Source organism: Aptenodytes patagonicus, chromosome 23 (assembly GCF_965638725.1).
Source record: "Aptenodytes patagonicus chromosome 23, bAptPat1.pri.cur, whole genome shotgun sequence".
Classification (NCBI taxonomy): domain Eukaryota; kingdom Metazoa; phylum Chordata; class Aves; order Sphenisciformes; family Spheniscidae; genus Aptenodytes; species Aptenodytes patagonicus.
In genome coordinates, this window is record NC_134971.1 from 3,526,237 (window position 1) to 3,548,900 (window position 22,664).

General features: G+C 42.0%; 1 protein-coding gene across 2 annotated transcripts in view; it reads left to right on the forward strand.

The window, feature by feature from the left end:
- Window positions 1-322: 322 nt before the first annotated feature.
- The window catches only part of ARHGEF12 (Rho guanine nucleotide exchange factor 12), a 77,609-nt gene continuing 55,267 nt past the window's right edge, over window positions 323-22,664 (forward strand). For both annotated transcript variants that reach the window (XM_076358662.1, XM_076358663.1), the window contains exon 1: window positions 323-957. In XM_076358662.1, the coding sequence (XP_076214777.1) occupies window positions 926-957 (32 nt within the window). In that variant the 5' untranslated portion in view covers window positions 323-925. The remainder of the gene's footprint in view (window positions 958-22,664) is intronic.

A 22,664-nucleotide genomic window follows, 5' to 3' on the forward strand; every position in this document is an offset into this window, starting at 1 on the left:
CCGGGCCGGGACCGAGGCGCGCGCAGGCCGAGACCCGCCGGCTCCGCGGCTGAGCGGACCGAGCCCGCCCGGGGCCTCGCCGGCAGGCCGGGCCGCCGCGCCCCGCTCTAGCTCGGGCCGAGGCGGGGACTGGCGGAGCGGCGGGGCATGGACCTGCGGGCCTAAAGGCGGCGGCGGCGGCGGGGCGGCCGCCCTTCCCGACCCCCCTGCGGGCGAGCCGGCCGGCGGGCGGGGGGTCGGGGCGGGTCGGCGGCGGGACATGGGCCCCTGCGCGGCGGCCCTCAGGACACCGGCAGCTGGCGGGGCGCGCCGCCCGCCCCCCGCGGGCGACAGGCCGTAATCAGCGGCGGGGAGGGGGCACCCCGCGGCGGGCGGGCACCCCCTCCTGCCGAGAGCGAGCCGGGGAGGTGGGCGTGCGTCCCCGGCGGCGTGGGGGGCCCCGCGAGCAGCCGGCCCCGCTCCGGCGCTCCCCGCTCCTCCTGCGCGGACGCCGGGGGTTGCCCTCCGCGCTGAAACTCCGGACCGGCGAGGATTGGTCGCTTCGGAAGATTTTCCTTCTCGGCACGCGTAACTTTTCCCCTCTTCCTTGGGGCTAAGGGAGCATCGAGGGGAACAGCTTGTTTTGTTGTGGGTTTTTTTTTTTTTTTCGTTTTGTTTTTTGTTGGAGTTTTTCTTGAACATCCCCCACACCCCACTTCCGTGATCTGGATATTCTGGGTGACTGCAAGAAGAGTTTTGGAGTTGTTTGGATTTTTTTTTTTTTTTTTTTCCTGCCCTTGAACTGAATTTGTCCTCTGTGCATGCCTCTTCTGGAGCAAGGCTGGATCCTGAACCTCAGTGCATGTGGGGGGCAAAGCCTCGTTAATATTCCTGCAGTAATAGTAAAATGTAAATTGGATAATACGACTTCTTGCCAAAGGCTCCAATGAGTGGCACACAGTCCACAATCACGGACAGGTCAGTATAAAATGACATTCCTCTTTTTCTTTTTTTTTTCTTTTCTTTTCTTTTCTGAAGTCTAGGCTCTTCCCAGAGCTTGTTACTTTGCGTTCTGACTTCAGTGACAGCGTGACAGACGGGATCAGAAAAGCAGGATTAAATCTGAGTTTCTGGGAATTGGTACGTACCTGGGGTGGCTGACTGTCAAGACAACTGGGTTAACTTTGAAGCTGGAGTATTTCAAGTCCATCTGCTTTCAAGCCTGCTAGGCTGACTTTGTAAGAACTAGGGATTGTAATTCAGCTTCCAGCACAGGTTGGTGCTGGGAGGAACACCAAAAGGAACTATTTCTGTGAGAAGTTAAAGCAGAAAAAGTGACAAGAGTTTAGGATACAGCTTGAGTCTGAACTCAAAAAACGTGTAGAGGACGCACTTGCTTCTTGTAAGGTCAAACGTTGTAGCCGTCCAAAGAGAGGTCACTTCAGGTGAGGGCAGGAAGGGTAGTTCATGAGCAGGAATGTCTGCTGGTGCCTACACTACTTTAGCAGTAATCTGTTCCTTGCTTTAGATACCTGCTCACGCCTCTGGGCTTCTCTGCAGGTGCTGCCATGTGCATTTCATTAGCAGTCTGGGATTCTCTCACTTGTACTGGGATGCTTCAGAGGCAGGGGAAAAAATGTATTTTCTGTTGTGGGGAAAAAAAAATCAAGTAGGAAACCTCTTATGTGCTTTTGAGACAGAAGTATGGAATGAGTGTCTTCAGGGGTTTTTTTGACAAGAGGAAAAAATACCTTTTTTGACACTTGCAAGCTGAAAAAACTTCTCTTTTATGACATTTTTTATTGTATTCTCCTTTATTGTGCATATTTGGTGGTTAAGGTGTGAATGTGTGTGACAAAGGCCTCGCTGCTTGGGCTTTTCATGGCCAATACAAGCACTTCTGGCACAGGAGAGAAACCAGGGCTGGGACAGAGGAATGATGCTTTTGGGTGCCTGAGATCACATTTTAGACTCCAGGTGTGGGCAGGAGGGAGAGTGAGAGTAGATCTCACTTACACTTAGGCCTTTTCATAACTCCACAGGTCTTAACAGACAGTACAGTGCCTGAGCAGTGCGAAAGGGCTCTAGTACAGCTCAGAACCACATACAGTCTGTGTTTATGACTCTGCTGTTCATAGAGTACCAAGTCTTTGAAATGCATTGTGTAGTATTTTTGTAGTAGCAGAACAGGTGACAAAAGAAAACTCTTTTCTCTTTTGCAGTGCATGTGCATGAGATATTTTTGAGTTGCAGGGTGTTTTTCTTCTCTACCAGACAAGACAGTGACAGTAAAAAGAAGGTGGCATTTCAGTGGCTTTGTGAGAATTTTGTCACGTGCTTAAGAGCGTGTGTCTTATGGTAGGTTGCAAGATATCAAAAGGAACGACAGGATTTTCATACTTTCCAGAAGCAGTTGAGTGATGCTTGGGAAGGAAAAGCACAAGGACAGGGAATTTAATTTGCTTGTTAGTAAAACAAAATACTTTCCATTACTGAATTGGAACAGCTAAATTGAAAATATAGGGGAGACAAAAAATGTCTCATTTCCTTTTGCTTTCAGTCATGTCAAGAGGATGTTTCTGCTTGGTGTTCCATTAAAGTTCTGGTTCAAAAGACTTAATGTCAGCTAAGGAGCTGTATCCACAGCCCTGGCAGTCCGAGCTTTCTGGCGGCAGCTTTGTGTGACGGTTGGGGGAATGCAGAGAAGCAGGGCCTGGCCTTGCCACTACTCTTCACCTCTGGCCCGAAGGAACCCCAGCTCTGGGGGTGCGAAGGGAATTCAGTCGTCGTGGCCCATTTATTCCCTGGCTGAACTTCAGCAGAGCGCCAGATGTGGTGGTGGTGTGTGTTCTCATCATGTGGACGTCTGCTTACTAGTGTCTGGAGCGAGGCTGCTCCATTCTGTCTACAGCATTGTGCAGGATCTGGAGGGGGGTGTTTTTCGGTCACTCTTGTCCTAGCAGTACGTTGGTGAAAAGCTTGCTTTCCCATTAGGCCCAAGAAGCCTCTGTATTGCCTCTTTAAATCCGACTCTCAAGCTTGGAACGTAAAGCAGGTGAAATATAAATAAACTCGATGCTTCTAGTGTCATTAGATCTGCATGGTATAAATCATATGACATGTTAAATTGTCTCCGTATTTATCAGTGACCTTCCTCGGTGGGATCGAGTTGGGAACCGCCTTAAAACAGAAAAACCCAGCTTGCATCTGTGCCAAATGGTATTATGAATATAATAGGGTAGCATGGGCCTGCATTTTTCTCCACATTAGCTTTACATATTTGCATTTTACATATGTATAGCTGCTTAAATCCCTGTTACAGACAGCAAATATTTCCTTTTGTACCCCTTCAGTTTAAGATGGCAATCATTCTGTGTGTTTTGATAGCTGTTTGACATTTCCCTTGTCCAGGTTGCACTTGTCCCATCCTTTCTGTGTTTTATGTCTTTTATGTTCTTGTTGATGGTGTCATGTATGACATTAAAGTATATGTGAATTAGAAGGAATGTATGAATGTCCATTTCTAGTGCTGTTCTGTAGCCAGTATGATAAATGTTTTTTTCATGAAGCCCCCTCCTTTTTTTTTTTCCTTCTTTTTTTTTTCCTCATGGTGTTTTCTTTTTTTTCCCAAGAAAGTTCAATGGATTTTAGTGTCTGAGACTATGCTGAAATACAGCCATGCCAGTTCACATCTCGCGTGTCTGGGATAATTTTCTCTGTGGACCAAACGTTAACCCAGTTAATTTTGATAATGGTTATGCTTCATCCCTGAGTTGGATTCTGTTATCCAGCTGGCTCATGAAGCAATGTCGTTTTCTTGTGTCTTTTTCCTCCAGTGTCTTAAGACTGGAGGGAAGTGAGTGCCTGCGGGAATGGGGGAATAGCAGGTATTGAACAAAAAGATGTAACAGATGTTAAGACTTCTGAGAATGTAATGACTGTTCAGCAAAGTTACTGAAGAAGCATCTGACACGTGCTGTTCCCGGTCAGCTACTGAGCATTTGGAGAAATGTCTAAAGGGTGCTAGCAGAAAAAAGATTATCTTGTAACGCAGTACTTGAGATTTAGAAATGCATAAGCAAAAAGTGGTCCAGGATAGCCATGGTGCTCTGTGTGGCTTCTGATGGTATGAGAGAGTCAGAACTTTAAGCAGTGACATTTATTTCCCCTTTCTTTGAGGATGTTCTTTTACTTTGTCAGCTGCTTCTTTTCATTATCCTGTTGCCCAGTGGACCATATCAAACAATTCATCTTCAGCCTTATTGCTCTGCCACTTTATGTTTGTAAACATTCACACCCTCTTAATTTAATCCTCTCTTAGCTATGCTGTATTTGTTTAGAGGCCTCCTAAGGTGGCATTTGTCTTGCTTAACTTAATAAGTCTTTGAGGTAGACATCTCTATCGGAGCTGTTCGTTTAGATTGCCTTTATAGTTAGTGGAAGAAAATAGGCACATCTAGGGGACCATTTCTTATCCTAAAGTAGGTATCTAAAATTATGACAAAATGCCTGCTTGTTTTCATCCCGCTCTGGATTTAGGTGAGACTTGCCATACCTTTTAGCCTGAAAATTTCTGGTTTTTTCTTCCACAGATTCCTGTCTAGTTACTAGTGCCACGTTGGATTTTTGTTGCTGGATGCTGTTTTGGGCTGTCAGTGTGAGGATTTTGGAAGGGGGAGATTGGACTACAGGGACTATCTAAGGCTAGCTTTGGGACCTCACTCTGGGTAGTGGGTGGCTGGGTAGGGTATGTTAGAGGAGGTGTTTTCCTGTTACTTCTGTGAGACTGCGTATGAGCGTGCCTGCGTTCGCTCGCTTCAGAGCTCTTCTGGCCCAGACACACTCGGGCAGGCCGGCTGGCTTTGGGCGTTGCTCTGTTCTGCCGTTTGTGGCAGGCGACACATGGCTGAGCGAGATAAGGGTTTTATTCTTTGCAAGGACATACTGGGGCCAGGATGAAATTCGGCCATTTGCAGGCTCTGGTTGGCCACTAAAGGATGACCAGAACTCTGCTGTATCCTGTTATGACATTAAAGAAACATTTGTATGCGATTACTTTTTTTTTTTGTCTCATAGTTAACTGTATTTTTCTTCCTGTAACCATTCCAAACACACTGCAGAGTTGAGCAATTGCACGGCTACAGAACTTGCTTTATGTTTCTTTCTGTTTATTAAAGCACAATAAAAGAATGGAGGCTCTTGCTGCTTTTGCAGTACCTTGTTGAGGAACTGGTGACTCTTCCTATGCAGTTGCTTGCAAATGAGTTTTATTTATAACAGTGCTGTAGTTTCTGTTGCTATGATTGGAAAATAGGAGAGGTAGAATTTACACATAATTACCCTTGAGAGGTTTTAGTTGCCGATTTGCTCCTGACTTGGTACTAAAATAGACCCTAATTGTTTCTTATCTGCTTAGATGCACTTTCCCTGTCTTTGGCTGTTTGTAAGTCCCTGTCGTAACTGGGACTTCTTTAACTGTATGGTGGGGAAAAAGGGGTTTATTTTTTCCAGCAGGGTAAGGGTAAGAACTTCATAGAAAGTCACACCTTAGTGTTATTGAGTAGCTAGATGTTATTATCATGCATTTATTTAATTAGTAGAGTTAGTAAGATCTAATATTTATGGAAAGCTGCAGCACAATGTCTGTTTCTATGGACTAAAAAGCGTAATAGTCATTGAGGCAAGTCTTCTTGTGCTTTCCATTGTTGTGCCTTCACTATGTTTGCAAATTAGTAGTTGACATAGTCTGTTCATAAATTCATTTTCTATTTTGCTTTTATTGAAGCTGTCAGAAGAGAATACTGTCTGTGATGTTTACTATTGGCTAGGAAGCAAATGCTACCAGTTCATGCTGCATAGTTTATTAGGGTTTTTGCTGGAGACAGAAGTTGAGGTGAGCTTGATTTTCTAGTTTTGAGTAGAGCTGTGGGCGTCATGATTATTTGGGTGGAGGCAGGAATGATATTTCATCTGTTAGCCCAATTGTATAATTCTCCTTGTGCACATAACTCCTATTATGGCATTTATTAGTGTTTCAAATGGATAGATTACGAATGGTACTGGGATGTAGGCTACTTCAATTTTAGACTTTTAAAAATCTTGTCCAGATTCACAGGAATTGGGGCACGTTATATTCAGCAGCAAAAAAATACTTGCCAGAGCTAATTATGGAAAGCCTGGAGGGTATGTGGGATTGCATGAAAAGTCTGGAGAAATGGTCTGGTGATAATCTGAGCTCTTCAGATACCATTCCTGTCAAAGTGATATCCATAGGGGCCTAGGTAAATATGAAACACATAAACCCTGCTGCAAGATGGAGGGACCTCTTTGACTTTTCCAGCCTGATACGGTCTGTTCTACAGAGAACTCTTAGACTGACTTATCATGGTAGCGTTTGAGTGCTGGTAGCGCGTTGACACAACTAATGACTGTCATGTATGGGTTGTCCTTCTCTGTGTTGTGCCCCTCCCCTTTCTTCCTCTGGAAAATTGTTTGCACATTGGAGTGCTTTAAGATCACTGTTCTGTTTTTTTAATGCCTGCTGTTGTCCTGTTTAGAGATGCCTGAGAAGAAATGTGCATCTTGCCCTTGGAGCAGAAGTTGCTGAGGTCACTGGTGAGCTTTGTGGGTGTTCATTTGTGATCTTCTCAGACTGATCTTTATAAAACTGAATTCTGTATTGATGAGCATGACCCATACAGGAGAAGACTTTCTTGGTCCTTGAGGGTGGCAGCATTGACCACAGTCTTCCTACTGGAAAGTAAAGTAGTCTTCTGGTTACTCTCGGAACTATTCTGTATCACATTGTAAAAGTAGTGATTTAGGCATTGAAGATTATTTGGCAGTCCATCTGAAGGTAGTGTAGAGCATTCATGTATTTGCCTGGGGAAAGCGGTGCAGACACCTGTACCAGTTATTTTACATATTTCATGACTATATCCCAAGATCTTTTGATTATTTCAAGAAGTGGGGTCTCCTAGTGAATTTGTGCCTTAAGCATTTTGTGTGAATCCTGTTCAGTGAGTAGCTTCAGCGCCTGTTTCTGTTTCCCTGCTTTCCCAAGAAGCTTTGGAGTATAATCAACACTATTTTTGACATTAACTGTTTGTTTTCCCATTTTTTCCACAGTGTTTGGGGTAGCACTGTTTGCCTCTCATGGTTACAACCGTCAACCCCCACCCTGGCCAGCCCAGTGCTATAGCTTGTAGTTATGCAACGTGTCTCAGAGAGGAGCAGTGTTTGCCTTGGTCTGGAGACTGAATTCTCCACTTAAACCTCTAGGTGGTCCTTCTGGGTCACCGGGGAAGTATGTTGGCTGTGCTGCTTGAAAGATAAGCTTAGGCTCTTGCTTTCAAGGCTTTATCCTCCAGGTTTCTCATTGAATACCTCTTCCTTCCCTCTGAAAATTAGCAGGAGGAGACGGATTAATGAATCCCATTCGTATTATCCTCGAGTTTCTAGACTGGGTGATCTGAGATGCTAATAAAAATGCTTCTTGTGGCACCTAAACACTCTCTCTTCTTTCACTCTAGTCCTGATATTTTATCTACTTTTGAGATAACTAGATCTTTCTTCTGTAAGAGATGTCAGTAGCACTAAGAGAAAATAGACTTGAATGCATACTTTCTGGTAGGTGATGCTATGTTCTGTTCTGTGGCCCTGTTCTGGATAATTACTAGGTTTAAAGAATAGAAGTGTTAGTTCATGTCTCAGCTTGATGAAACGAAGGGTCAGGAGCCTGGATATAGATAATGTCTTAAGGTCAGAAGAGAGGGCTCAAAATAAGGACAGGGGAAGCAGTAGCAAAGTAATTAGTAAAATGAAAAGGGATGTAAAACCTGCAGTGTTTGATTAAAAATGTACAAGGGATAAAATACAAGGCAGGATACATACAAAATAGGAACAGCACACTTAGAAAAAGACAGGAAGAAACAAGGTTTACTCATTTTTCTTTTAAAAGAAAACATTTAAAAATAAATATATTAAAAATGACAGGAAAAAGCAGTGTTCTTATGTTTAAAATGTAAGCATAAGTATAAATAGTAAAAACAAAACAAACAGAATTCAGTCTGTGACATTCACAAATCGTCTACTAAACATCACTTACGCTTTGTTATTACTCTGCATCCTTTCCTTGACTATTTCCAGTATTGTGTCTGTTTGACTTCTGAGACCAATGGGCAGGAACCCTTTCTTGCATAGTCGCACCATTTAGCAAAGTCTGATGGTAAATAAGAAATGCTGCTGTTTACATTTGTTGGCAAATGCTTAAATATTATCTGTGTGGCTGGCTATTTTAAGCTTTGTTTTGACAACACTGAAACTTCTGGGCTCTGTGATGTCAGTTGGTAAGGTACTTCATTAAATTGCTCTGGCACTGGAAAAGCAAATGAATGGTGTCCTTCCTGAGGCTGAATACTTGAGGTGGAAAAGATCCTAAGGCATAGCACGTGAGTTCCTGTACTTGAAACAATTTGGTTGTAATCTGTCTGGATCATTGTCATGTTAGTTACTTGGATACTGTCAGATGTCCTGCTGAAGATAGGCAGTCCCCCTTGTAGGACTGGCATGCTAACAGTGTGTGCTGTCCTGGAAGTGGCACTTGGGTCTCAGTTCGTTTAAGGGTTCAGAAAAACTAACCCTTTTGTGATCAGGGAACAGGGCTATGTAAAAGATGGACTGAACTGTGTGAATTGAGCAAAAGGGCCTCTTTTGGTCGTTATAAAGAAGTTGCAGCACTGATGCTAGAAACCTAAGGGAGAATCCCCAGGTTATGGGAGTTCTTGGTTGCTCTCAGTTGGCACAAGAAATGTGTATGCAAGGGCAAGACTGAAACTGGTTTCCATCTGCTCCTGAGCTCTTGAAATATGTATTGGAAGTCATATTGGGGGAAATCTTAATTTTATCCAAGTGCTGTTCCTCCTTGAAACTGTGAGTAGCAGCACAACTATTCTTGTGTATGTGAGAAGCTGATCTTGAATTTATTTGCAGACTGTGAATCCTGGTTTGTGGTATCACAAGCAATCATTTTACCAAGAGCTTGGGTGACTTCCCAAGATGAACCAGTAACCTATGAAGAGTTAGATACTCTCTAATGGAGTCCTGAGTGAGCTGTAGGGCTGGAAGGGGGTTGGAAAGCTTAGGTGGGACCTAAATTGACCTGAGCAAGCATTTCCCAGTCTGGAGGAAAAGACCCATCTATTTAATAAAGCGCTAGACTGATCCGAGACAGGTACAGGATTCTGAGTCCACCACTCCCATAAACATACAAGCTTCAACCTGCAGGCTTACCTAAAGTATCTGATGGCTGCTTGAAAGTCTTTTTACCCTGTTATGATAGTGGCTGTTAGTGTAGCTTATTGGCAGCACATCAGACAAGGCGTCTCCTCAGTACTCCTGTGGCACAGAGGCACCATTGCATGCTTCTGTTGCGCCCAGATGCAAAAGAATATTCTGATGAGTAGGGACTGAGATCAAAGCTACCAGAAAAGTGTTGGAAAAAGGGGAAAAGTAGAGAATTGAAGGAGGGAAGCTGTAATGAGCGAGGAGAAAAAGGAAATAGGAAAAAGCTGCAATGTAAGACATGGGAAAGTCAATAGGAAATGAGGGAGAGGGAGAGAAATGGGAGAGGTGGTGGCAGTTGCCAGATAGGAGAGAGGTTTCCTGTCTGCCAGTGCATTCTGCAGGCACACGTCAGCCGTAAAGGGCTAAGACCTGCTGGTGTAAGGCAAAAACCCCTGACAAGCCAGGGCTACAACTGTGTTGAGTTTTCTGTGGAGGACTGAAGATGTGTGTTTGGTGTCTGGGTGTACCTGTCTATTTCTTGAGGAGGCTGTGCGGATACCGTTTGGGGCCAGAAAGCTCTTTCAGCCATTGTAATGCCTTCTAAAATTTTGCTCTGGTTTGAGTGACAACAAGTCCCATGTGACAGTGTTTGAGCCATGATGATGATAATTCCTGTTCTTTTGTTAAGTGGCTTTTAAAGTTGGTGCTTGCAAGTAAGAAAATAATGAGGTTTTCTGATCTGTGTCCATAGGATATTTCTTTCCACCTTCTGAAAAATTATGATTATGTGATGTCCCAAATTAGGCAGTGACTTCAGCCAAAAGTAAGCTGCTCTTCTCAGATCGTTTCTGGTTTTAAAAGAGTGATTTTTCCCTGCTGCTGCAGACCGCTCTATAGCCATCTAACCTGACTTAGGTAGGCAGCATCATAACAACTTTGAAAAAAATATTCAGGGGGAACTGTAATAGGGAGAAGGGGATGAATGTATATGATGTGAATTCCCTAAATGTAAGGATGGGGGGGGGAATGATGGTTTATCAAAAATACTTCTGTGTCAAGGGTAAAAGTTCTTAGCTTAGAGATCTCATAATGATGAACTGCAGCTCTCAGGTTGGCAATTTGTTCTCGCTGTCTGTTGAGAGACACAAAATGATAGGTTGTGGTTTGCCCTGCGTAGTCCCTGCGGTTTCAGTAGCGGAAGTGGTTCATGTGGGTGCAGATCTGATCTTAGCAAACCAACAAGCTCAATCATTTTGGCTGGTGAAGGTGGTATGGGGATACTGCAGAGAGAGCTGTTTGCAATTGTTGTGGGATTTTCTTTGTTGTAAGGATGCGTCAAAGTCTGTAGGGCACTGGTAAAATGAATACCTTTGTTGCAGACTTCTTCTCTACCCTTGAGTTATAATAGAACCTTCAGCAGTAAAAGAAAATATCTTACAATAGTTCAGAAATGGGTACATGATCTAAAAGAACTTTGCTCTGTATCTGGTCTAGTTGCTTCAGTGGCGCGTGCCTTGGTGTATGAGTTTGATAATACTTACTCAGCGGTTGGTAAGTATAATGTCGCCAAGCACTGCGGCCCTCTGAGTAGTATTGAAAGGCCCAAGTTTTACACTCAGATATGTCAGGTCTATGAAGTTATGTAAAATGTTCAGCCCACTCATATTATGGAAATTGTTGTGAGAATAAAGCCCTGTAATACTTGGGGGGGGGGGGGGAAGGCAAGCATACTTTCCTGTGCTTTCCAACGTAGAAAGATGTAGGAATGTTGGTGATAGCTTTAAACGCTGGAGTGTTGTTTACTTTGGATGTTAACCAGTGCAACTTCAGCTGTATGTATTGCATAGCAAACCTTGACCTCCTCTCCCTTTTCCTTTTAGTAGACTTATTATCAGGTTTTGCACTCATCAGTGAGACATTAACTATGTTTTTTGGTGTCTGCACCTGTTCACCCGTGCTTTTGACTCACCCCTCCGTAGATTGGTTATCTGGCTGTGCTCTGGCCCTAGTAATCCAGACGCGCAGTCCCTGGTTTAGGTCAGAAAAGTGCTTCTTTCCTGGTGGTGTGAAACGTGCTTGCCCGGTTGTGAGATACAGTAATGCTGCCTGGCGGGTGCCAGGCAAAGGGGACGAGTCGCTGTGTGCGGATCACGGCTTGTTTTGACAGCACCAGCCTTACTGGAGGAGGCTCTTTCTCTCGGCAGAGCTCCTGGGTCACGTGTAAAGCAGAAGCAGATAATTAAGCTTAGCTGGAAGGGGGAGAGCGAAATAGCCTTGCAACAGGTTTGAGTTTTGGGCAGCCTGCAAATCTAAATGCTCTTGCTGGAATTCAGCCAGATGGAGAGAACCTGCCCCTTTCCTCCTTTTTTTTTTTGTTAAAATTTTTTTTTTATCATCATGGCTCTGCGGCTACTGGGAGGCAGCTTCACTGAGCCTGCTTACTCACTGCAATGACAAGAACATCATCGTAGCTCAGAGTGTGCTGAAAATTTTGCTCCATCTGTTGCTCTTCATGTACAGAGAAAATGACTCCTTTAGTTCTGTAACATGCATCTTGGAATATTGATCAGTTGTTGGATCAGCAAATGGCTTCAGAAACTTGCTGAAGCTTACTCCACCAAAATAAGTTGGTTCCTCTGCTTTTATTGGGAAGTGGAAATATATTTTCCCAAAAATAAGTGTTCCTTTAGAGTGTATGTAGGGATTCAGGGGTTTTCTTTTTTCTTCTCCCCCCCCCCCCCCCCCCCCCCCGTGTTTTTAAATGAACTGTCCTTTAGGTCAAAACTGCGATTGGCCCCAAAAGAGCATTTCAAGAGCTAGGTAAAAAGGAAAAAAAAAACCAAACCAAAGAACATACAAATAATGAGGTGCGGGTTGGGTTTTTTTGTTTGTTTTTAAAAAAAAGATTTGTAATTGGTTGTGAGGATAGGCACAAAGGGACTCTGGACACTTCAAACAAGGACTGTTCTGTTCAGGGACCTTGTTTGTTTAAATCCCCATGTGAAATCTCTTCATCTTCTTCTCAAAGTTGTATTTGGATCTGTTTGCTGTGGTAGTAAATTTGAAATACAGTGATTAGCTGTATGACAATGAGAAGCCTACTCAAATATCTGGGACCCCAAAATGGAAAGCTTGTTTCCTGTGGGATTTTAAGAAATACTTTGAGTTGCACTAAAACTAGTAGCATTCCTGAAGGTGGTCGCATGCTCTGAGAATCCATGGGCACTGCATCCTCCCTTTGTCTCTGTTACCTCTCCAGCTGTGTGCGCACTGGATATAGATGTCAGTCTGCATGAATCTGGCACAGAAATAACAGATCTGTGGGGCAGCCCTTTGTCAGTGACAAATACTTTGGCTGTCACCGTGGCCCCAGGATGTGTTTCTCAATGGCAGTCAACCCAATTCAGTTGCATGATAATGTGCAGGAAGAAATGCCCAGTAGCAAATGGATTTTGTCTTGTAAGATTGTGAACCGCCTCTGCTCTCCCCCTCCTCTCTCTTTTCCATCACGTGGAGATGTTTGCTTTAGATTAAAGCACTTCTGTTGGCATCCTGGTGGTTTCCATGCTGCAGTGGGTCTGATTACATATATTCCATTTCAGAACCCCGAGCAGAAAATACCTTGGGAGAAATTGCCTTACTGCGGGCTGTTCACAAATTTAAAGAAAACTGTATTTCCCTTACTGATTTAATGCACTGAGTACTGATGTTTTGCTGGTGACAAGTACTTAATTTTTATGTTTGCAAGTTTCTTGCATATGTGGTAACTTGAATAATCTCAGTTACTTAAACTCAGCTGTTGGTTATGGTGATAACACAACATTTTGTTTAATCCTGTGAGGATGTTTGACTGTGGACAACTGCTGATGGGTAGTGAACGTGTTCAGTTAATACAGTACAGCGGAAATTGGAGAGGGAGGTCTGTATATTGGCATTTGGAGCATGCTTTGATACAACATTGAGGGAGTTGTGGTTTCTTGCAAGCATGGATGACTCTCAGATCTAGCTGATAAGAACAAGTATATTAAAGTTTCTGTAGGTAAGCTGCATGCATGCTCTGCTTAAATGGAAATGATGATACTTAATTTTGTATGTTTGGTGATCAAATGTTATCTGAAAAGCAGCTGCAATTACTGTGTTAAAATTTGCCTGGTTTTAGCACTATTGCCTCTCCAGAGGCTAAAGCAGGAAGCGTCTCGTGAGGCTGCAGCAGTACTCAGCTTGTGAGCAAATACTAAACAATTCAGATGAATCAGCTACCAGGCCCCACTAAAGTGCTGGCCTGCCTCTTTGAGGAAATACACCATCATAATTACACTGGTATAACTAGCTACGTGAACGCTCTTGCTTTGGAATTTCAAAGTAAGAGGCAGATGCACTGTTGTAGTTACAATGGTAAAGCTTTTTGGCAAGATCTAAAACCTTCTTTTTCTCCCTGCCCATCTCCTGACCCCTTGCATGGCTTCGGTGGTGTGCTTTAGGCACGATGATTGCTGTGAAGGGGGAGATGGAGAGCCCTGGAAAAGACTGTTAATTGTGCATTGGCCTGAGGGCAAAGGAGAAATTGTCAATAGGACAGACTCTGAAATAAAATTAATTCTAGGGGAGATAACTCAAACTGGTATTTGGCTCATAGACAATGTCTGGACACACTGTGAACTCGAAATACCAGTGGTTGTATGTTTCTTGTCGCACTGAAGCGATGAGAGAACGAAAGTATGTTCTAGTGCATTAAAGAAATGGATTTCTGCATTTTCAGAGGCTGGGGCTATGCATACAGGTATTGCTACCTTGCATTTTGTTCGGGGTTTTTTTTTGTTCCCCCTGCTTATAGAATTTGGGAGTGTAAGGCTACAGATACGGAATACAGTAATGATAAAGCCAGTGCTGACTTGCTTATGGGGTCAACATTTTGATGCAGTTCATGTCCTTTAATATTTTTATATGTATTGTACTGTAAAGCTGGGGCAGGATGAAGTCTATGATGAGTTGAGAACGCCCTGCAAAATGCTTTGGAAAGAATAAGTCAAGCTCCCCCCCCCCCCCCGCACCCCCCTCCCCCTGGTTCTCAATACGTAGTAAGCAGTTGGTAGAGTTTATTAGGCCTGAAAGTATTTATTGCTGAAAATTTCCAGCTCTAGAGTGTACCATAACTAGGTATTGAGTGCTAAAACTGTTATTGGTCTTGTGTTTTTATGTCTTTGAATTATGACACAATTTTAGCAACTATGTTCAGCAGTTTGCTATGAATGATGTAGATTTTGTCTTAGAGAACGGAGTATCCCTGTTCTCATTTTTCTCTCTTTTCAAATTGTCAACTATACAATAATTACTTGTCTCTCTCTTTAGTTTCGTATGCTGTTTTGGCATTGATTCACGTTTGAAACTAGTGACTGGCATAAATATCGTATTTTGGAGCTGTTTTGGGGGGCTGCTTTTTTTTTCATAGGCTTACTGGAATTGGTTGAACTTAATTCAATGACAGGATAAGCAAAAATTTGTTTAGATAGGCTGTTCTGAAATGTTTAATGCCTTCTAAAATTGTTCATGGTAGAAGATCAAGGAAGGAAACAGTATGACCTTTTAAATGAAGCTCCATATATCCTATTTTCCTATGCCAGAAGTCAGCCCAGACAGTGAGAGACTGAAAGAATTAGGGTTCTCTTTCATAGAGGATCTTTCACTTTTTGCTTTTACAGATAGGGTGGGTTTTTTTTTTATTGTGTCACAGATTTAGCAAACTTTTTACAGCTGTCTCTTAATCTGTTTCCATATTTGTACCAGAACTTTCTTATTTTAATTACTGTCTGTAGAAAGTTGTCTGGTAGCATGTGTGTCATAGTAGAAAACGGTGGGTCCTTCTGTGATTTTTTTTCTTTGGTTAGCAGATTCTTTACTTCAGTAATATCTATTAATAGTAAATGCTTGCAATTAACAATTGTGATTAAAGTTTTAATGACTTCAGTGTTTTCTTTTTTGAAGATGATTTTTTTAAGCACTGCATTTTGCTTAGGGTTGATGCAGCCATGCATTAAAATCAGACAGATGTGGTTCAGTCTTGTAATGATTGACTCTGTAAAGTAGGTTGCCAGTCTAATCCTAACTTGTGCTGATATGTGCTTTTTAGTCAGCTGGCTGGAGCCCGGAAGGTGGGTTTTGTTCAGAGCAGAGCTAGAGGATTTGTATGGTGAATCATTCAGTGAGGTGCATAATAAATTGGGTTGTATCTCAAGCAATAGAGAGCTGTTTTATTTTTTTATCCTCTACCCCGCTTTTGTATTTTCCTGCCCTGCCCAGTTTATCAATTTCTTTCATGTTTAAATCATCCTTGCTTTTTTCTTTGTGGGTAGTACTCCTCTTGTTTCTTTTATGCCAGGTTTTGATTTGAATTTTGCCTGGCATTCTACAGATGTTGTCCCTTGAGTTTCACATAGTGACTGCTGAAGCTGTGTCCACTAATGTACTTATAAAGCTGGAGGTATTTCTTAGGGTGTTCTCATCTGGTGGTATCTAGGATCCTAAAAGCATTTGGTTAACTCTCATGTAGCATAATGCTCTGAAACCCGAAAGCTTGCAGGTCTTTTGGCTTACTTGCATATGCATTGCTAGCACTCAGTTTAACTTTCCTTCCCAAGTGTGTTGTATATGCCAAGTGTCTGTGACTTGGTTTCTGTACCTCACAGGGTGCCATGCAGACTTCTCTCACTAGTCTTTTAAAAAAGGAATTATGGTACTGATTTAAGATAGAATGGCTGAGTAGTGGTCAAATAATCTGGATAGCATTTCTACTTCAGCAATTGTTGGTCTACTGTTTTACTGCAAAAATAATTTCCTGTGTCTGTACCTCAGTTTCCTATTTTTCAAACTAGGTTCCAGTAATTTAAGGCATGTTTCTAAGGAGCTGAAATAATGAAGGGTTTGTATATGTGAAGCAGTGGTTTTGTAAAATTACTACTTTATCTGACGCAAGTGCTCCTTAAATTGTCTACTCTGACTTGCAGAAATTCCGAAGAGGAAGCTTCTGTATCTTTAACTTCCCCGGCCTATTATGTAATGCAACATACTTCGGATACTCAAATGAAATAACAACTCATTTGTTCATCAAGTGTCTTCTGTTTTCCATAAAGCATGTCCAAAGTAGCCAAACAGAAGATTTCTTAGTCATACGCTGCTTGTGAGTCGTTGATATTTCAGGCCAATAGAAGTTTATGGAAGAACACGATCTGTGCTGTGAAGGCAGAGAGGGTGAACTTACCCACCCCGCGTGCGTCAAGTCTGCGCAGTTCTGCACGTGGCAGAAAGGAATCGTCTGTAGGCGATGGAACAAGTGTGTGGGTAACAGCTGCAGGTTGGGCAACGTTTGTGTGCTGCTGCTGTCAGAAACTGTATTGAAGGATCAATATCGGTTCTGTAAAGACAGAAGGTCAAAGACCAAGATGTGTCTAAAGCAAAAATAAAATGTACGTGACTTGAAAATAAGGCAGCATAGGCATAGAGGAAAAAAAAAGGTGTAGTTTGTAGTTCTCTTGGTGACAAGAAAGAAGTGCCATTGTGAATGAAGTATGAGAGTTCTGACCTTTTTCTTTTTATTTGGGGGGGGGAATACATTCGCCATACTTTAGTAAAGTGAAGTTCAATGCCTCTGACATCTTTGTGACTTCTTGGTGGGTATCTACATTTTAAATACTGGCCCATTTTGGCCCACTATTTTTGTACTTGAAAACACTCAGATGTTTCTCAGATGTGTCTAAAAGATGCAGGTCATCTAGTGCACTCTGTGTTCTTGCTATATCTTGCTGAAAGATGTCAGATGTCTTGCATATCTTCTTGTCTATGCTTTTATATTTACATACTCTTGTTCAAAAAAACCCAACATGGTAACCTTTTGCTAGTTGCTGTTTATTTGAGATGTGCGGGATGGATTTTGTTGCTTTATATAAAAGATAGGAGAAATAAACATCCTGAGCACGTAAATGAAAGGGAGAGAATGAGGGTCAGTGCTCATAACATACGGCTTTATAAAGTATTTAGACACTCTAATGGGGGAACTGGACAGCCTTTCTGCCTATCATTTATAATTTTAGGGGCTAAGGAAGTGCGTTGGCAAGCTTTTTGTATATTGATGTGATGTGTTATAATGTTAGGGATTCATTGATTAAGAATGCATGTATCCATCTATCCCATATCCTGGTAGTATCTGAACTAAATCCTTTTTGGAGAATAGATTTCTTCATCTGTGCCTCTTTGAACTTCCCAAAAATTGTGAGCAAGGTTCGGCCTCTTCAGCTAAGCTGCAAACAGGATGCTTAGCGCTCAGTGTGGTGAGGCCTTAGGTTTTGTTGTTTCCAGCAGTGGTAGTGATCAGATGTGGAGCTCTTCTTGCTGCTCCGTGGATTTTTTTTCACAGGGGTGTGGACTCCATTCCTTGGGGACCACTTTGCTTCCGCTGTATGGAGCTCTGGGAAGCTGTTCTTTTCCCATGCCTGGCTCCTTATTGGGGTAAAGGTCTGTGAATTCTGCATAAATATTTACCATATCCCAGCCTGAGCAGCTGAGAGCTGCTAATACTGTTATTGAACAAGAAGAGCAACTTACATTGCTTGCTTGCCGAGTGTATGGTTTGTATATGGGCAAGAAGTGAAGCATTCCTTAATCAATAGAGAGTGTAAGGGAGGCAGTAGGGACCAAAATTGTGGTTACTTGACAAAGAATGATGAAACAAAGAGACTTGAAAATTCTGGAAAATGAAACCTGAAATATACAGGCTTGTAACTTGTAGTGAGATATTTTAGAAGCACTTATTTAACTTAATTGTCTTATGTTTTATTACACTTTTTCTAAAAGGACACAGAAATCTGGCTAAATGAAGAGTTATCTAATTATTCTTTTACCATCTTTCCTATGTTCTTGGGAGAGATTTCTTTTTTTAATGATACGGAAAGTGACATCTCTTTTCCGTGTTTTCTTTCCTTATCCTCCTTTCCTGCTGTTGTCCAGGACTGTAGAAATCCCTGTAGATTTAAAATAGTGATACTAAATATACGGTCCTTAGCTATATCTTAGCCATCTCTAATTTCTTCTGAAAACCTGGTTGCACCAAACTCTTTCTCGCTTTTTTTGGTCAAAGATTCCTCCCCCCCCCCCCCCCCAATTGTTTTCTTCTCGTGTCCTGTGGCTGAGAGAGTACCGAGGGAAGGAAATCTGGGAAATCAGAGTAGGAAGCAAGATATAAGCTTCCATTCCTGAATCTTTCTTGTTTTTACACTGTTTCCTGGCAGCTGCATTGGTTTCTACTTGAAAGGAATGCATTGTGTTGCTTTTACCCAAAAGCTGTAGATAAAATATAAATAAAAATTAATACTGTAAAATTATAAGTTTATTATGTGCGTAAGCAAAAAAACTGCAGCCATCAGTTAAGTCTTACATGACTGGTCTGTGTAGTTCTGTGGTGATCATACTGGCTAATAATCCTGTTAAAAATCAGTTATTCATAAGCCCTTCCCCATTGTAAGTAAGGAAGAGAACTTTGTCTCAAGTCATGATGCCTGCCACCTTTGTGATATTTTGAGTCTGGACATACATAATAGGCTTCAAAAGGTGGTTGGTGCTTTAGAAAGCAATGTTCTTTCGGAAATTCAGTATTTCAGGAAAGCAGCAATCTGCAGGACTGGCCCTGTTTACTTACAGCAATCCCTTCCGTATTGTTTTTACAGTGTAAAAGAAATGCTAGAGCAAGAAATGAAGAAATTCAATGTTGGGCTCAAGAGTTTGTTCTCGTAATAGTTTTCCAAAAGTGTTGTTGCTGTGCCCTGTGCTTAAATCCTTTTTCTACTTGATACTTTTCCTGATAGACTGAAATTTCATTTGGATTCTTCAAAGTGTTTTTGACTTTGTTGTAATGAAGAGAAGGCTGCAGTATCTATTTCTGAAGCTTCTAAGATTGTTTCATGGTACAAATGCATTTCTTTTCCCAAGCATTGATATCAGTAACAGTTTTTATGTTTAAGGGGATTGAAAATGTCCCTTCTGAGGTAAAGGCCTAACACAGCCTTGAAGCGTATTCCTGTTGTATTCCTCCATTTGTTCACAGACCTGAATGGTTTCAAATTAAATATTTTACATGCAAATTTCAAAAAGTAAGCACTCTGCTCAGAGGAATTTGAGTTTTGCAAGGACATAGTAAGTGATACTCTACAATGTTGTACATATTTGTTCTTATGATTGTAAAGCAATTTACAAATCTTAAACTTGTGGTATTTCCCTGCAGTAGGGTAATAAGCGGTTTTATTGAAGGGTAAACTGAGGCGTGCAGCTAGGGAATGTGAATTTCTGTGGAGGGGAGCAGATCTGGTTCTGATCATCTGTTCCGAGCTCCGCTTGTTGGAGTGCGTTGTTTGGACTGCTGCAGTCAGTAAGGGTACTCTGCGCAATGAAGGAAATGGGAAACAACAGTGTTTTAAGCAAAATGTAGTTTAGTAAAGTAAGGCATATTGGCCTGCTAACATTGTTTCATCTATGTTTCACTTGATTATGAGGAGCATTAGGGAGAAGAATTAGGAAATACTTGATTTTAAAATGTAATCCAGGTTTAAAAATATCTCTGTTTTGACACCCTCTTTATGCTTTAGCAGTGGCTGTTTGGTGCACGTGATTCTCACTCAGGCATGAATAAACTGGATATGAAGCTCTGCTCTGGGATTTGCAACGACTTTTCCCTTGCTTCCTTAACTCTGTGATTTCGTGTTTGCTTAAAAAAACCATACTGTTCATGTCTTCCCCCCCCCCCCCCCCGTGCTTCGGGTCATATAGCGGGACTCTGAAAGGAAGCGGTGCTAGCCAGTGAGTATCTGAGCAGCTGGCTATGTACTGGGTTTTTTGCTTTCCTCTGGTTACCATTTTCTTTTTGAGAGCTGACATTTTCTTTTCTGATTTGTGAAATTCCTAGAAAATGAGGAGCTGGGCAAATGTTTCAAAATATGAACCAATGAAATAAAGCTTACTACTATTTAGAAAATGATAATGCATGCCACTGGAAAAGATCGAAGCATGGAAAATACAAGCTCTGGCTGGGAAATTATTGCATGCTTTGAACCATGGAGCAGATAGATGTAGGGGTAGGAGTTGATTTCTTTGGCTTCCTGTCTGCTGTGTAATTGTAGCCTTGATGCAGTTGTGGCTTGGAGATTATATTTGGTACCAGCATGCATTGAACTGGGCAGCACAGAAGCTGTGGTGAGTGTAGTCTAAAAAATTTGGTCATGAGAACTGAGGAAAAGCAAAAAAAAAAAAAAAAGTAACTACTATTAATATATTATGTGGTTTGCTGCAGTTTCATCTTTTTAATAGGCCCCATGATTTGGGAAAAAAGTGGGATTTAATTAGGAATGGTAATTCAAATCAAATTACCAAAAATTATTTCGATTGAGTTAGATGGTTATATGGCAAAGGCTAATATAGAGATCTTGCTTTCTCTGTCATCCCGCTGTACGTGGGGGCTTGGGTGCTTGTTAATGGAGAGCCATGCATCACACCGCCTGGGGCATGGTTAGAGCCCTGGGAAGATTTACATTAATCAAACACAAACAGACAGTGTAGCGTGAAGAAATTTCTATCCCGCTAGCAGTGCTCACAAACTTAATTAGGTTATTGGGGCAGAAAAAGAAAACAGCCCCTTCACCCTCCAATCCTTCTTCCCCAGGGCTTGACCAGTCATATAAGCTATAAGAGCAGTAAGCTCATTGCCCCCCTGTTTTGACCTCCCAGTTTCTTTCCCTGGGTGACAGAAAGAGGCATGCTTTCATTCTCGCCCTCTTTCCTGCGCTCTTCTCTTCTAAAACAATACAGAGGCTCTGTTTTCCTGAGACTCTGTGCCTTTCAGGTGCCATGGTGGTCGGGTGTTTTCAAAATGCCTGAAAACAAAATACATTACGTGGCACGGTGTGACCCTGTAAAAAGGCTGAAAGTAGATTGAAGGAAAAAATCTTGCTGCCCTATGCCAAGCCTTTGTTCATGTGCCTCATGTGGTGCAGTTTCTTTGATCAGTGATCTGATTTAAGAACATGCATGCACATATATATATGTATATAGACATATACATGCATATGTGCATATACATAAATACATACAGAACATACATATCTATGTATTGTATATACATATACAGGTATATATTGTTCTGTCCCTCAGGACAGTTGGAAGTGCTAAATTCTAAAATCCTAGCTCTCTTCTGCTTTCTTGTTGCATGCAGTCTCTGTGGGATGTACGTGGATGCTGTTCTCTGTGTGTCCATTAGCAGTGCAGCATAGGGCCACAGCTGATGGTGGTTGGGAGGAGGTGGGAGAGAAGAGGTGGAGTTTCTTCCCTTCCCTCAAGTGGTCAGTGAAAAAATCAGGCAGATGCCTCTCAAGGATATCGGATAAGCGTAAAAAAACCAGAAAGCTTCCAAGAGGGGTAGCTGCACTCCTTGGACAGGACTTGGTCTCAGTGTACTCCCCCGGGAAATGGGCCTTTGGGATCTCCCTGTTCAGCTGACTTTATCTTGTGAAACAGGTAATATCGGAGTCTTTGTTCCTCTTCTGTAATATATGAATATACTGAAAGATGAGAAAATAGCTTCCTTGAAGGCTGAGGATAGAGAAAGAATCTTTCCTTTAATATCTATTGGAAAAAGCGCCGGGGGGGGGTGTGGGGGTGTGTTGGGTGTTGTGTTTGTGTTGTGTTGTTTTTTTTTTTTCTCTTAATAGCTGCTGTGTGAACCTTAGTTATTCTTTTGTATTTTCATTGTGAAAATGGCCAATTAAATATGCTTGCTGTGAAAATCTGTGCCTCTGTGTTCTCAGCTCAAGAACAAAGGTTTTGACAGATAGGAAAGATGCCTTAGATGTAGATGCTGGCAGCACTACCTTCTTTCCATTTCCCAATGCTGAATTACATACCAGCATGTTAGCAGAACCTTCTCACCAGCTTTTGCAGTCTAAGTGAACGTGATTTTTGATAAGCTGATATTTTATATATGTTGATGTTAAATTAGCTATTGGTGTTCAAGAAACCATCTTTGAGTGTTTTGGGTGTTTTTTTTGAATACAGTTTTCACTGATCTGTTCCTCTTTTTTTGGATTTCATTGTAAAGTGTTCTAAAAATTAAGCAAATTGCGTCAGTAGAGGATAGTCACAATAATGGTCTGGACAGTACTGCTGGTGCAGAATTGAGACTGTTAATACAGTGACAGCCATCAGAGCATTGAGAGACTTTTCTCCATTTGCAGTAGTTTCTGTTAATGTATGGGTAGGAGGATTTGATGTAGAAGGGCTGTGAGATGCTAATCACCACTGGGGGGATTTGGTTTTTACATATATATATATATATATATATATAAAAGTATATATGTAAAAAGCCTTTT